The sequence below is a fragment of the Apodemus sylvaticus genome, chromosome 11, assembly GCF_947179515.1.
Source record: "Apodemus sylvaticus chromosome 11, mApoSyl1.1, whole genome shotgun sequence".
In the NCBI taxonomy this organism is placed as follows: Eukaryota; Metazoa; Chordata; class Mammalia; order Rodentia; family Muridae; genus Apodemus; species Apodemus sylvaticus.
The window spans coordinates 78,361,260-78,374,700 of record NC_067482.1 but is presented as its reverse complement, the minus strand read 5'-3'; the positions used below and the strand labels follow the sequence as shown (position 1 = coordinate 78,374,700).

At 42.7% G+C, this 13,441-nt stretch overlaps 1 protein-coding gene across 2 annotated transcripts in view; it reads right to left on the bottom strand.

Moving 5' to 3' along the window:
- Window positions 1–4,049: 4,049 nt before the first annotated feature.
- The window catches only part of Eif4enif1 (eukaryotic translation initiation factor 4E nuclear import factor 1), a 47,202-nt gene continuing 37,810 nt past the window's right edge, over window positions 4,050–13,441 (bottom strand). For both annotated transcript variants that reach the window (XM_052198441.1, XM_052198442.1), the window contains exons 13-19: window positions 12,462–12,541; window positions 11,765–11,904; window positions 8,926–9,010; window positions 7,508–7,640; window positions 5,855–6,199; window positions 5,250–5,417; window positions 4,050–4,786 (exon numbers count right to left, since the gene is read on the bottom strand). In XM_052198441.1, the coding sequence (XP_052054401.1) occupies window positions 4,548–4,786; window positions 5,250–5,417; window positions 5,855–6,199; window positions 7,508–7,640; window positions 8,926–9,010; window positions 11,765–11,904; window positions 12,462–12,541 (1,190 nt within the window). In that variant the 3' untranslated portion in view covers window positions 4,050–4,547. The remainder of the gene's footprint in view (window positions 4,787–5,249; window positions 5,418–5,854; window positions 6,200–7,507; window positions 7,641–8,925; window positions 9,011–11,764; window positions 11,905–12,461; window positions 12,542–13,441) is intronic.

Sequence of the window (13,441 nt, the reverse complement as noted above, 5' to 3'; positions counted from 1 at the left end):
GAGGAAGCGTTGAGGAACCATGGGTTTGTAGGAGAACTAGCTCATCTTCAAAGGAGATAAGCTAGAGCCTTTAGAGGTCTGAGGAAAGCTGTGGGGTTTACCACACATGGCCCTTGGCTCAGGGCTTTTCCTTTGGGTTTAACACTGTCCTTGGATTCAGGTCGGCCTCACAAACCTCAGAATATAGACTGATTTGTGACTGGGACATTGACTGGTAGGCTATGATTGGAAGCCTGACCCTACGCTACAATGAAGAATTGGCTTTCAGAACTGTGGAATTTCTAGCTATGTTTCTTCTGCAGTGAAAGCCTAGATTTTTTGGGAGTCTTTAGACCAAGCAAGATTCACTTTGCTTAAACCACAGGATGCTAAAGAGAGAAGGAAGTACAAATCCTGGGCAAGGCTTTGGTGGTTTTGAAGAGGCCTTGAGTCCATTGTTCAGTCCCCTCTCCACTTCCCTACCTTCCCGTCCAGTTGCAGGCCCACAGGATTTCAGAAGCTTCAGCCTGGTGTGGCAAACGCCTATAATTTGGAATGTAGAGGCAAGAGGGTTAGGAGTTGAAAATGATGCCTGATGGCATGCAGAATAGCTCAGGGCTGGCCTTGCCCACATGACATGCTGTCTCCAGCCTGCCACCAAACATACATTAATTTACCTTAGCTCTTTGGGGCTTAGACTTGACGGCTCTGAAGGAAGACAGTTTGTGTCAGATACAGGAGCTGGGAATGCGCTGCTGTGGTTGGGATCTGCCACAGGTGTTTCCAGGTTCTGGCCTTTTACTCAAAAAAATAGATGTGCACTAGAAGCAAGGTTTGGAACAAAGTGATAGTATAGATTATGGAAGGTAACACTGTCAAAGATTGACTACAGGCTGAGTGAGGGAGTACTTAGGGACCCAAGGCTGTATTGCCTAGGGTCTCAAGCTATCTAAAGAGAGGAAGGGTAGATTACTAATGAGCAGAGTTTGGGGTTCTCTATTTTTAAAAAGTTTTAAAATGTTTATATCAAGCAAGGCAAGATTTCTGTTGTCCTTGCTGGCCCGGAACTTGATTGGTCTTGAACTCAGAGATGATCCTACTTCTGCCTCCCAAGTGCTAATTAAAGATACGTGTCACCATGCCTGCCTTGGTGTTTTCTATTTATAGGTTATATATTCCTTTTTCCTATTGCATATGTCACTTCCCAAATTACATCTCAGTCATCTATGCATCCAATCATGAATAGGCACAAGATGGTAGATTTCCGCTAAAAGTTACTTAGAAGGAGTTTGCATTATTGCATATTACCCAGAATCAGTTAAGGCCAGGTCAGCCTTTCTATTCATACGTATAAACGATGGTAATATCCTTTAAGAGAAACTTTCTAGGTTTATTATCACAGGCAAGCCATGTTACTGTTAAGCTGTGGGAATGTGTGTAGCCTGCGGCAGTTGAAGGATTGGAAGCAGTTCTGGTATGTTTTAAGTGCACGGTGTATTTGGTATAGAGCCTAGGCTGCCTAGTCCCCTAGTCCGTTATGAGAAGAAATGTATAATGGAAACCAAACAGGGTCTCTGGTTAAACTCTTGGGCTTTCCTCCCCCAGGCTGCTGAATAGTTGCATTCTTATTTATTCACGCAGTCATTCTTTGGCTTTGTGACAAGGTCAGAGCCAGGTGGTCGTGGTTCACATTTTAGTTCTAGTGCTCAGGAGTCAGAGACAAGTGGTTCTACAGAGGCCAGCCTGGTTTACAGATCGAATTGTAGGACAGACAAGGATACATAGAGAAACTTGTTCTCAAAAAATGAAAAACAAAAACCAGAGGGGTATGTGTCAATCATCTGGCTAGAAGTGAATTTAGAGATCCTCCTGCCCCTGCCTCCCAAGTGTATGGATTAAAGGCATAGTCTACACTGAGGTGTGCTCTTACAGCCAAAGACTTTTCTCCTGAGGTCTAAGGGTCTAAGGAAGGCTTGTGGTGTGAGTCTCATGGCATGGAATGAATTTCCCGTTTGGTTTCCTTGGCTTTATTATAGCTAAGCAGACCCACCATTCTAAAGCACCGCTCATTAGTTGGGATGCTAATGCTCATTTAAGAGCTTAATATTGAAAAGGCATTTTCACAGAATTCATATGGCACTCCAGTTGCTTTCATTAGGTCATTTGAGAAACCAGATTCTCTCATCTATTCACCACAGCTTGCTGGTATTTGTAGGCAGGTAGCTCCTTTTGAAAATGACAACATGTCTCTCAGAGCCTTGAGCTGAATATCATCCAGAGAGTATTTGCTAGAGATTTGCTTATGTCTCACTAAATTACTAAGAAAGAAGTGTGCTTAGTCCTATAGACTGTCTCATTTGTGGACAAAGGGCTAGTGTCCATCATTGACTAACCTAGTCTGTATGTCAGTATACAGCCTTTGTACACTGTTCCCACTTCTGATTTCTACTGTCTTCACAAGGACTCCTGGTTCTTCAGTTTCCTTTGGGAAGTGCCACTTGCCCTCTTTTAATGTTTTTAGTCGTGTTTTGCTTATGTATATGTCTACATTCCACATGTGTGCTTGGTCACTGCAGAGGCCAGAAGAGGGTGTCAGATACCCTGAAACTAGAGTTAATGACACACTTCAATAACCATGTGGTACTTGAAATGGAACCTGGGTTCTCTAGAACAGGCTGTGCTGCTGTTTATTTTTAGCCTTTTTTAAAGCTTTGTTTTTCACATCTTTCCAGTCCCAAATGTTTCTAAATGTGTGTGATACATACTAGATGACCACAACATTGCTCTGGAGACACCTTTCCCTTCTGAGACTAGAATCTCTGGCTGGCCTTGTTCTAGCTAATCCTGTGTTAAATGTATGGAGTCATAGGGATACATGTGTGAGGTACCTCTCTTTTTGCCCAGGCATTACTGCTTTTTCTGTAAGGTTCTTATTCCTTTGAAGATTGTGTTTATGTATTCATTTTTTTTTGAGATTAAGTTTCAGGTAGACAAAGCTAGTCTTGAACTTCACTATATAGGGCTTACCTTGAACTCTTGAGTTTCTTCCACCTTTCTTCATTTAGCTTCTGTACACATTTTTTACATTTGTGTTTATGAATGCTCTGCTGTATGTACGCCCCACCAGAGAGAATCAGATCCTTTTATAGGTGGCTGTGCGCCACCACGTTAGTGCCTAAGATTGAACTCAGGACCTGTGGAAGAGCAGCCAGTTCTCTACCGCTGAGCCACCTTTGCAGCCTGTCTATACACATTTAACACCCCTGGTTCCTTTGTGCTGTGTTTTGCTGATTAGTGTTTGCCTTTGTTATCTGTCCACCAGCTTCAGCCTTTAGAGTAATTCTCTATTGGCAGTTTGACCCATCCTGCCCCTTACCTTACTACCACTGTTGGCTCAGCAGGACACCCAGGAAAAGTACAACAGTGTTCCTTTGCTGACAAGTGGACTGCTTTTTCCAGATTCCTCTTGAAGATGAGGAATCACTGAGAGAATGACAGCATCTAATGAGCTTGGAAGTACCAGACTGCCCTGATTCAGAGACAGGTTTGGTTGAAAAGTAACCCTTTTCTCACTCCCCAGGAAAGTGGGCAGCTGAAGGATTATAATCAATATTGTCAAGATTTGGGAGCCCCCGCAGTCAAAGTCCAAGAAAATATTATGAAATTGAGAATGGCTTAATCTCTACAGTAGAATTATAATAGCATTTGTGGCCCTAAATCCATAATTAATCCAGTGATTGGGCAAATTAATTTGAACCTGAGTATAACAAAGAGACTGAAAAACCTGTAATCAGTATACTATCCTTCAGAATGCTTTACATGCAATTTACATAATACTGGGCCTCAAGTTGTAACTTAACAATTTTGAGAGAAATTAATGCAGCAGAGGCAAGGGAAAGACTTAATACCATATATGACTTCCCTAAAGGTATATAGATATGCCTTGATACTTGCCACAAGCTACTCGTGCAGAAGTAATTCCAGAATTCCTAAGGTAAAATTAAAACATGAAAAGAATTCATTTAGACTGTCTTAAGTTCATGGAGGAAATAAACACAGTACCAGTCATATCGTTCACACACGTGGCATATGCAACTTTTAATAAACCAAAAGAAAAAGTCCCAAATATACAAGTGAAAAAAATCCAAACAGTTGACACAGGCCTAACTGATAGTTACTTTATGTACAGCTGTATGTATAAGTTCAAAAAAAGCTATCCTATTTGTATGTACAAAAGTTTATACACAGGTCTGTACATAAGGGTCTATACATTTTATTTTCTCAGAACCCTTAGGTGTCACCTCTAGAAGACACCAACACTTCATTCACATATTTTATAAAAGAAAGACTTCCAGAACTGACAATCTTGTGTCCCTTATATTTGAACCATGTAGGCTCCATTTGATTATTTAACAGCCTTCTGTCATAATGTAGATCATGGTAGTATGTGGATCCCCTAACCATCTTCACACAGCGTGCTCCAATGTAAATCCCATTACACAGATGGGGAACGAGTCATGACCAGGGTGCCCCACAGGTCCAGGTATGGGTGAGCCAGTCTGCCCCCGTCACTGTCTGTATTCCAGTTCATCTACACTGATGACTTTGGTGGGCATGGAGGGAAGAGGCTGCTGTAGCACATCTGAGCCAAACCATTTGGCAAGGCCCACAGGGGAGCTGCTCCTCTGGCTGGTGCGGTGCTCCAGCTGGGAGTGCATGTGGGGCAGGCCCGACCGGCTGGGTACATTCTGAGGAGTCTGAACGTTGATAGCTGCTGCCTGGGAACCAGAGCCTGGAGGATGCAGAACTGTGGGGAGAAGAATGTCAGTGCAGCCTAGTAGCTCTGCACTAGGCCATGCTTCATCCACACCTCACCCACAGATACCCACAAGTCTACTAAGGAGACCCTTGGATACTTGAGTCTTGTTCTCACTACTGAAAGTATTTTCTGACCTATACACAGCCAGAGCATGCCTGGCTCCCACTGTCCTTGCAGTGTAATATCCTGGCCAGAGACTGTACAGGTCAGCTCACCTGTTTTTCTAGTGATACCTAAGGAACAAAGGGGCAGAGATAACTCACTGCTGTTGAAAAATCTCAGAAACTTCGAGTGTGATCAGCTAGCCTGGCCTATTTGTTTTCTTTTTTTCTTTTATTGTTTTTTTGAGACAGCCCTGGCTGTCCTGAAACTCAGAAATCCACCTACCTCTGCCTCCTAAGGGCTGGGATTAAAGGCGCGCACCGGTGCCTGACCTATTTGTAAACCTTACCTGAGCGCTGTAGCTGCTGCTGCATCACTGCCAAATGCAGAGGGGTCCCAGGACGAGGGTTTAGGAGAGGGTGACTAGCAGCAGAGACTAAAGGGTATAGGGGTTGACCCAGGAGAGGGCCAGATAGTCCCTGCAAAGGAGCCATGTCTATCCCAGGCGGAAGCACACCTGATGGAGAGAAAAGAAATTTGTGAGTTGTGTCAATGTTCCTAAAAATGTCAAATTTTACTCTTTTTGTTGATTTGCAAACTGGTAAGGAGGTGGGTGTGGTGAACACTTGCCACCATATGACAGGATCTTTGAGTATACAGCCACACACACAATTTTAAATGAATGCCAAAGCCAGGGTTCCTCAGTGTAGCCTTGGCTATCGTAGAGCTCAACGAGACACACCTGCCTCTGCTTTCTGATTAAAGGCCTGTACTACCACTGTCTGGCAGGTTTTCTAATCTTTTTGTGAGTTAAGGAAGTGAGACTGGATTGGACTCACTACTTAGGCAGAAAAAGAATGCAAATCTAGTAAGGTCTTTTTGGAATATAATGTAACGCTTAATTAGTGGCAGCAATTTTTATACTAGGACCAATACTCAATGCCCACAACTCACCAGCTTGGAGCAAACTTGGAAGGTGCTGTGGATGTACCCCTTGGGCTATCAACCTTTGGACTAATCCTGGGTGAAGCTGGTGCGCAGGTCGAACAATAGGAACATGAGGGACGAGGGGAACTTGGTGGGTAGGACGGAGAAAAGGTGTTCCTGGGACTGGGGATGCCAAGGTGGGTGTTTTCCTCCCAGCTGCTTTAGGTCGATAATCTTGTTCTTTGGTATAACGGTTGGTTTGGGACAGTGGGGTGGAGCATGAAGACCTCTGTAATGTCAGAAGTTTAGGATTTGTTGTAGGAGAAGAGTCTTGATCAGTACTGGGTATGGGATTGGATGACAGCAGATTATCTGTAAAGATTCATTCACAAGATATTTTGGTATTGATATCCTTCATCAATTTATTTCAATTCCCAACAACACAGCCAATCTTACTTTTTAAAAATCTGACAATTCTTGTCCCCTCTTAACCAGGTTAGATGCTTTCATGGAACGTTACAGGAGTCGAGCTATGGTCACAGAGTAGTTAGGCCTTGAGCTACGACTAGATGCCAAAATTGTGTTTTAACCTTTTCTTATGTATGTGGATGGCGTTTTGCTTGCATGTAGTCTGTGCGCCTGTGAGTTCAGGGCTCAGAGAGGCTGGGGAGGGTGCTAGGTAACCTAAGGTTGAAGTCACAGAAGGCTGTGAGCTATCATGTGGGTGCTGGCAATTGAACCTAGGTCCTCTGGAAGTGCAAACAGTGCCCTGATCTATCTCTCCAGCCCATAGATGCCAAGGTTTTCAAATTCTTTCTTTGCTGAAATGATTTTTTTTTTTTTTTTTGGTTTTGGTTTTTCGAGAAAGGGTTTCTCTGTGTAGCCCTAGCTGTCCTGGAACTCATTCTTTAGACCAGGCTAGCCTCGGAACTCAGAAATCTGCCTGCCTCTCCTTCCCAAGTGCTGGGATTAAAGGCATGTGCCACCAATGCCCAGATAAATTTTTAGTTGTCATTTCCTTTCCTGGGGAAGGAACATGAACCCATAGTCTTGTACATGCTGGCAAATATTCTATTACTTAGTACAACTGAGTTGCATTCCCGGTGCATAAAAGTTTTTTGATATAACCCAAAAACCTCTTGACATAGTGTTTCAAAATAAAAAGCACAAGTTGCCAGGCATGTAGTTGAGGCACCTTTAATTCCAGGAATTGGGAGGCAGAGACCAGCAGATCTCTGTGAGTTTGAGGTTAGCCGCAGCTACACAGTAAGATCCAACAACAAAACAACGAACATGCATCTATCTATCTTCCTGGATACCTGGATACTCTGTGAAGAGGACCTAGTCCCAGCACCCACATGTATCTCACAACCACCTGTAGCTCCAATTCTAGAGGTTCTGATGCCCTCTTCTGGCCTCCTTAGGCACTGGATGCACATGGTACAGACATACCCACAAGCAAACAAACACATATGTTAAACAGAAAGATTTGAGCTATATCGACGTGCTAAATGAATTTGTTATTCAACTTGGAAGATTGTAAGAATCATAAGCTAAAGCACATATGTATCCCAGCTGGCCCCAATGTCAAGTGAGCAAGTCTGACTGAGCTCCCAACCATCTTCCTGACACTACAGTCGGGTGCCTAGGTTCTGACGCACAGACGGTAAACAGTAGTACCTTCGCTTGCCTTCTGAGTATCCTCTTTACCATCACCAGGAACCACTGGTCCAGGTGCCATTTCCTCCTTGCTTTTCTCTCTGCTTTCATACATCTTCCGGATCACTGAGGTAGGGGTGAAGGAAGGAGAAAGCTGCAGAGAAGAGGAGGCAGAAATCAGCACACTCACATGCCTTTCCCTAATACTAAGCCAGTCTTTTTTTTTTTTAAACTTTTTTTGGACATTTAATCCTGGGGATTAAACCTCAGGTCTACACATGCTGGAAGTAAGTTCTTGACCACTGGGCTATGCAGCACTTGCTCTTAAGCCTGGCTTTCTTTCCCAGGTGGAGCCATCTTCAATAGGGTGAACAGTCCCCATTTTGCCGACATGGGCAGAGGCAACTCTACTGTTCTGGTCTATAGCTACTAGAAGAGAATACAAAGGGGCAAGTAGTTATTGTCCCAAGAGCTTCAACCCATTTTGCTACCCTGTAAAATGGGCCTGCGTGTGTTCTCCTGTTCCTAACCCTGAGACAGGGCTAAGAAAAAGGAAGAGCATGACTGGTAAATGGAAAGAGATGTTTCAGAGACAAGCTCAGAACCTATGATAACCCTTTGTTCCTCCATTTTTCTTTTAAAATTATATACATGAAAATTCAATTAACTTACAGGTCTTGTCACCTTACTAGAACTTACCATTACGGATTCTTCGTTCCTGTTTATTTTATAATGAAATTATGTAATTTTATAAAGGAACAGATGGGGCCTAACTCATGAATAGAATTCCTTGCAGAGTTTCTCTAAGCAAGAGCTTTTGGGTTATTTAGTGCAGAGTCCCATATGCAGTCCTGAAGCACAGAACAATTAATTGTTCTTTCCCGTTATCTATCAGCTTTGATTGGATAATAAAAGTCTCTATCAGTTAAAAACAAAATCCAACCCACTGGTAAAGCCAGACTTATCACAAACCAATAAACCCATAAGAGAATAATCTACAGACCTGCCGGCATTTTCACTGGACTCCGTCATGTGACCACTCTTCTCTCATTTCCTGCCTTGCATTTGTCCTATTTTCCCATGACAGCTAATTTTGTTTCGTTTTATTTTTGGAGGGTCACACTAGGTCCTCACGTAAGGCCCCAGACTGGTCTAAAATTCTATTTGCCTCTGCCTTTCAAGTTCTGAAGTACTTGTCACCAGGCCAGACCCAGCTATTTTTTAAGCACTGATGAATTGTTTCATGGCACAAGTTCACCTATCCAGAGCATACTTTCTTTACAAGAATAATGTGTTAGGGGAAGATGTAATGAACAGACATATATGAAAGTTCAGTATTCCTTTGGGAAGGCATTCAGAGACACAGGTAACACACTGGTGCAACACAGATAACCAAATGGAGAAATCTTGAAGCCACGCAGATACTAAAGATCACTAACCATGCTTGTGATGGAGGCGGCAGGAGCTGGGGAAGAGGAATTTCCTCGGTGCATGGGTGCTGGTGACTTTGACATTCGCTGTTGCCTGCAAACCAATTAACAGTGCCAGTCAGCTCCAAAGTACTCAATGCCAAGTCTTAAAACTATGTAACTCAAGAACCAGTCCAGGAACTTAGCATACCTTCGTTTATCCAATTTAATTTCTCAAACATTCAAAATATAAAAAAGTGCATGGTAAATTCTGAGGGAAGAGAAAAGCTCTGTGTAGTGGGAGCAGTCAATAACCTGAGGCAAACTAAGGGACATAGATGTAAGATACTAACAATGGCAGATCTCTGTGTTCGAACCCAACTGGTCTTCAGAGTCAGTTTCAGAACAACAAGGGGTACATAGAGAAATCCTGACCAAACAAAGAAAAAAAAGCTAAGGAGAAGAAACAAGGTTCAGGCAGAGAGCACAGGGAATCAAGGGCTTTGGGCATGTAGAGTTCTCTATGCTGGTGTACAGTTTAGTCGCTAGAACAAACAGTTGGCTAGAAGCCTTCACTCTGGGGGCTGGAATACTTCAGATAGGTGAAAGCAGCAATTCACAGTGCCTGCAATGTAGCTGATGCTCTATCTCTAAGATACTAGTTCAAATCAAACAGAGTTGGGAACATCAGTTATTTCATAACCCAGTTGTATTCTTCAAGCCCTACCAAATGAGGTTTTGTTCTTTTTAGAGGTAGGGTCTCTTTACACAGTACTGACTACTGTGAAACTCACTGTGTAGACCAAGCTGGCCTTGAATTCAGACATCCTCCTACTCTGCCTCCCAAGTGTTAGGATTTTTATCCCCTCTATTTATTCTCCTTATCACAGAGGGAAAGAGGAAATAGGGCTGACATAGAAACAGGCTGAGAAAAAAGCTTATGTGTATGCATTGGCTAGGTGAGTGTTTCACTATAACTAAAGTGAATGAGCAAAATCCTCTGCATCAGGCAATGCTGGGATCTAAATCTGTAAGCTTTCCTCAGCATTCAGAAGCTCTATGACATTCTGAGATCAAGTCTGAGTGCATGGCAAAGTACTCTAAGTGGGAAAGATCTCCAAACCTGGAAGCTTCAGACAATTTATCATTTACTCCTTTTTGTACACAAAGCATTTTTGTGTTAGGCAACACTGTCAGCGCAGGAGACACAACAATGAACAAAACAGATGACATCTCTACTCTTAAGGGAATACTCTCAGGCTGCAGGGCAAAAGCAGGGAAACAGACCAAATAACCAAAACAAACAAAAAATGCCCAGTTAAGAAATAGAAACAACAAAACAAGCTGTGCTGCAGAGATGGCTCAGTGGTTAGTGCTCTTCCCAGAGGAAAAAGTACCAGGGAGTCCAACTCCCACTGCCCACATGGCAGCTCATTACTTGAAACTCCAGTTCCAGGTTCCTCTTCTGGTCTCTTGGGGATCCTGCACACATGGTACATATAAACTCACACAGACACACTAACCACGTGAGAACACACACACAAATTGTAAAAAGAAAAAAGCCTGGATCCATTAGTTCTATCAACAAACTGATGAAACAAAATCCCACATGAAGAGTGAATCTGTAAGTTAGTACATACAATCTATGACAAGAGGAAGCTACATCAAGTTTTGCTTTTCAACATCTCAAATAGTTGACTAAGAAGACTGTGATGCACATACACATAATCCTGGCACACAGGAGGGAAAGCCAAGAGACTGAGGACACCTGGGCTACACGGTTCAAGGCCAGGCATTTTGAGGCCATGATCCAAAAGACCAAGGGCTGGCTGAACGTAATGGTACCCACTCACAATTCCATCACTCTAGAAACAGACACAGAAGGTTTGCCAGGAACTTTAGTTCAATATACAGCGAGACGCTACCCATGTCTCAAAACAAACAACAAAAACAACAGAAACAAGGCTAGGCAGTGCACACCTTTAATCTCAGCACTCAGAAGACACTGACAGGTGGATCTCTTGAGTTCGAATCCAGTCTATTCTACAGAGTGAGTTCCAGGACAGTCAGAGATAAACAGAAATTCTCTGTCTCAAAACAAAAAAGCAAAACCAAAACTAAACCAAAACCCCTCAGAAACAAGAGTTAGTGGGTAAAATGTGTAAGAAAGTACTTCTCTAGTATGTCCAGGGTCCTGAGTTCAGTCCCCAGCACTGAAAAAAAAAAAAAAAAAACTAACTGGTAAAAACACAATCAATTAAAAAAATGTATTTACTTGTAATAACTTATAGGTACAATTATGATAGTATCTTCTTCTGATTATGTAGCTAACTGGAACCCAAAAGTTATTTACAAATTAAGAATATAAAACACTACATAGAATTTTAAAAAAAAATGAAGGTAGTGATCACTACTATTATTACTATTATTATTATTACTATTATTATTACCATCATCATTGGTTTTTTGAGACAGGGTTTCTCTGTGTAGCTCTGGCTGTCTTGGAACTCACTCTATAGACCAGGCTGACCTCAAACTCAGAAATCTGCCTGCCTCTGCCTCCCAAGTGCTGGGATTAAAGGTTTGTGCCACCACTGCCTGGCGGTAGTGATTATTTTTAAAGGTTAGACATTGTGCACTTGAGGGAGGTAAAAAGGTAACACTGACAAAGGGGACACAGGAGGACCTTGGAGATTTCAACCGTATTTCCTCTACCAATAGCATCTGCGGTAGGATGGAATTCCTATCTTACACTGGATCAGCATATGCAAGTTATATTTATGATACATGATTCATGATGAATATGATTCATACCAGTCTCAGGAAGACCATTTATAAATTAGTACCCAAATCTGTACAAGTAATTTACCTGTTTCTGAGCCCATCTCTGGTTCTGTCCACTTGTGGTTTGCTAAAACCAGGCTGGTAGAAGGGTGCTGCCTGTATTGCAAGGTCATGTGGTAGGGCTAGCCCTTCCAAAGCAGCTTGCTGCAATTCTAGCTGGCTCATCTGATCAATAGAAATAGCAGAAGACAGATAATCAGTAAAAGAATGAGGAAGTTCAACTCGTTTTTCACAAAGGTATGTCTCATGGTTTAAACAGTAGCTGAAAAATTGAATATTGCAAATAACTAAGTTATGCTGGTGTCCACTGAACAATATTTTTAAAAATTAACCAGTGGAATGAGAGATAGCTCAGTAGTTAAGAGCATTTATTGCTATTGCAGAGTGACTCCCAGGTTCAATTCTCAGACCCACATGGGAGGCAGTTCACAATTGTCTATAACTCCAATTCCAGGAGATCCAATGCCTTTCTGACAACTCCTTGGCAATGAGCACATACATGGTACACAAACATAAACAGAAGCAAAACATTCATACACATAAAGTAAATCTAAAGAAAAATTTTAATTTAAATAATACTCATCACTCAGCAATTTTCTCCTCTGTGTGAACATGAACTATAGTCACTGCAGAACAGACCATGCATCATTGTTGCAGTTCAATTCTCTACCCCACAAGCAACAGCAAGAACAAAAAGGCAAAGAGAAAGAGCTCAGCCTGACCTGGGCTGTGACAGGACTCATGGGCTTGCGCATGCCTTGGAATGGATCTCCAAGTAGTTGCTGGGGTCCTGATGGGAAACCTGCCAGGAAGGTTTCAGAGTCAACGAGTGTCAAGCAGTAGCGCCCAGGACAGCATAAGCACGCAACCAGTGTTGTCTCTTTGGTCTGAGAGTATAGGCCCTTCTCCCTCTCCTTCCACAACGAGTATATGGGCCTTAAGCAGAACTCTTAATGGTATTTCCTGCTGGTATAACCTTTACCCTGTCACCTTTGTCCTGTTCTGAGAGCTCTCGGGCTAAGAACATTTCTTCTTCTTTTTTTGTACTCTTTATTTTCCTTCCTTCCTTCCTTATTTATTTTATGGTAGGAGAGGTGGTCCTATGGTTAAGACTGCTCTTTCCAGGTCCTGAGTTAAATTTCCAGAACAACATGGTTGCTTCACAGCCATCTGGTACTTTTGCTAAAAACATTTCTATTCATCAAACTGGACATGCTTGACCATCCAGCTGGCACTAAAGCAGAATCCAGTGCTCTTAGACCTTCCTTACAACTCTACACGACTGTGGACAATGTTACGGTATACTACTGGCAACGGCAAGGAGCCAGCTGCCTCTAGTGTTCCAACGGTAGAAACACCAAGCCCACTGGAATTGCTTCTTCCAGGCACATTGTGAAACAACCACAGGACTCCACTGCGCACTGTTTACCAATTTCAAGTGCTGGCCAGAAAGCTATTTCTTGTGACTGGCTCCTTCGTGTAGCCTCAAACTCATTATGTAGCCCAGGATGGCCTTAAAACGTGAGACCCTTGTGCTTCATCATCTCAAGTTCTGAGATTACAGGAGTGTGCCATCATCACTCCTGGCCTTCCGAAAGTTCTTTATCAAGGATAGACGTAAGAATCCAAACTAACGGGCTGGAGAGATGGCTCAGCGGTTAAGAGCACCGACTGCTCTTCCGAAGGTCCTGAGTTCAAATCT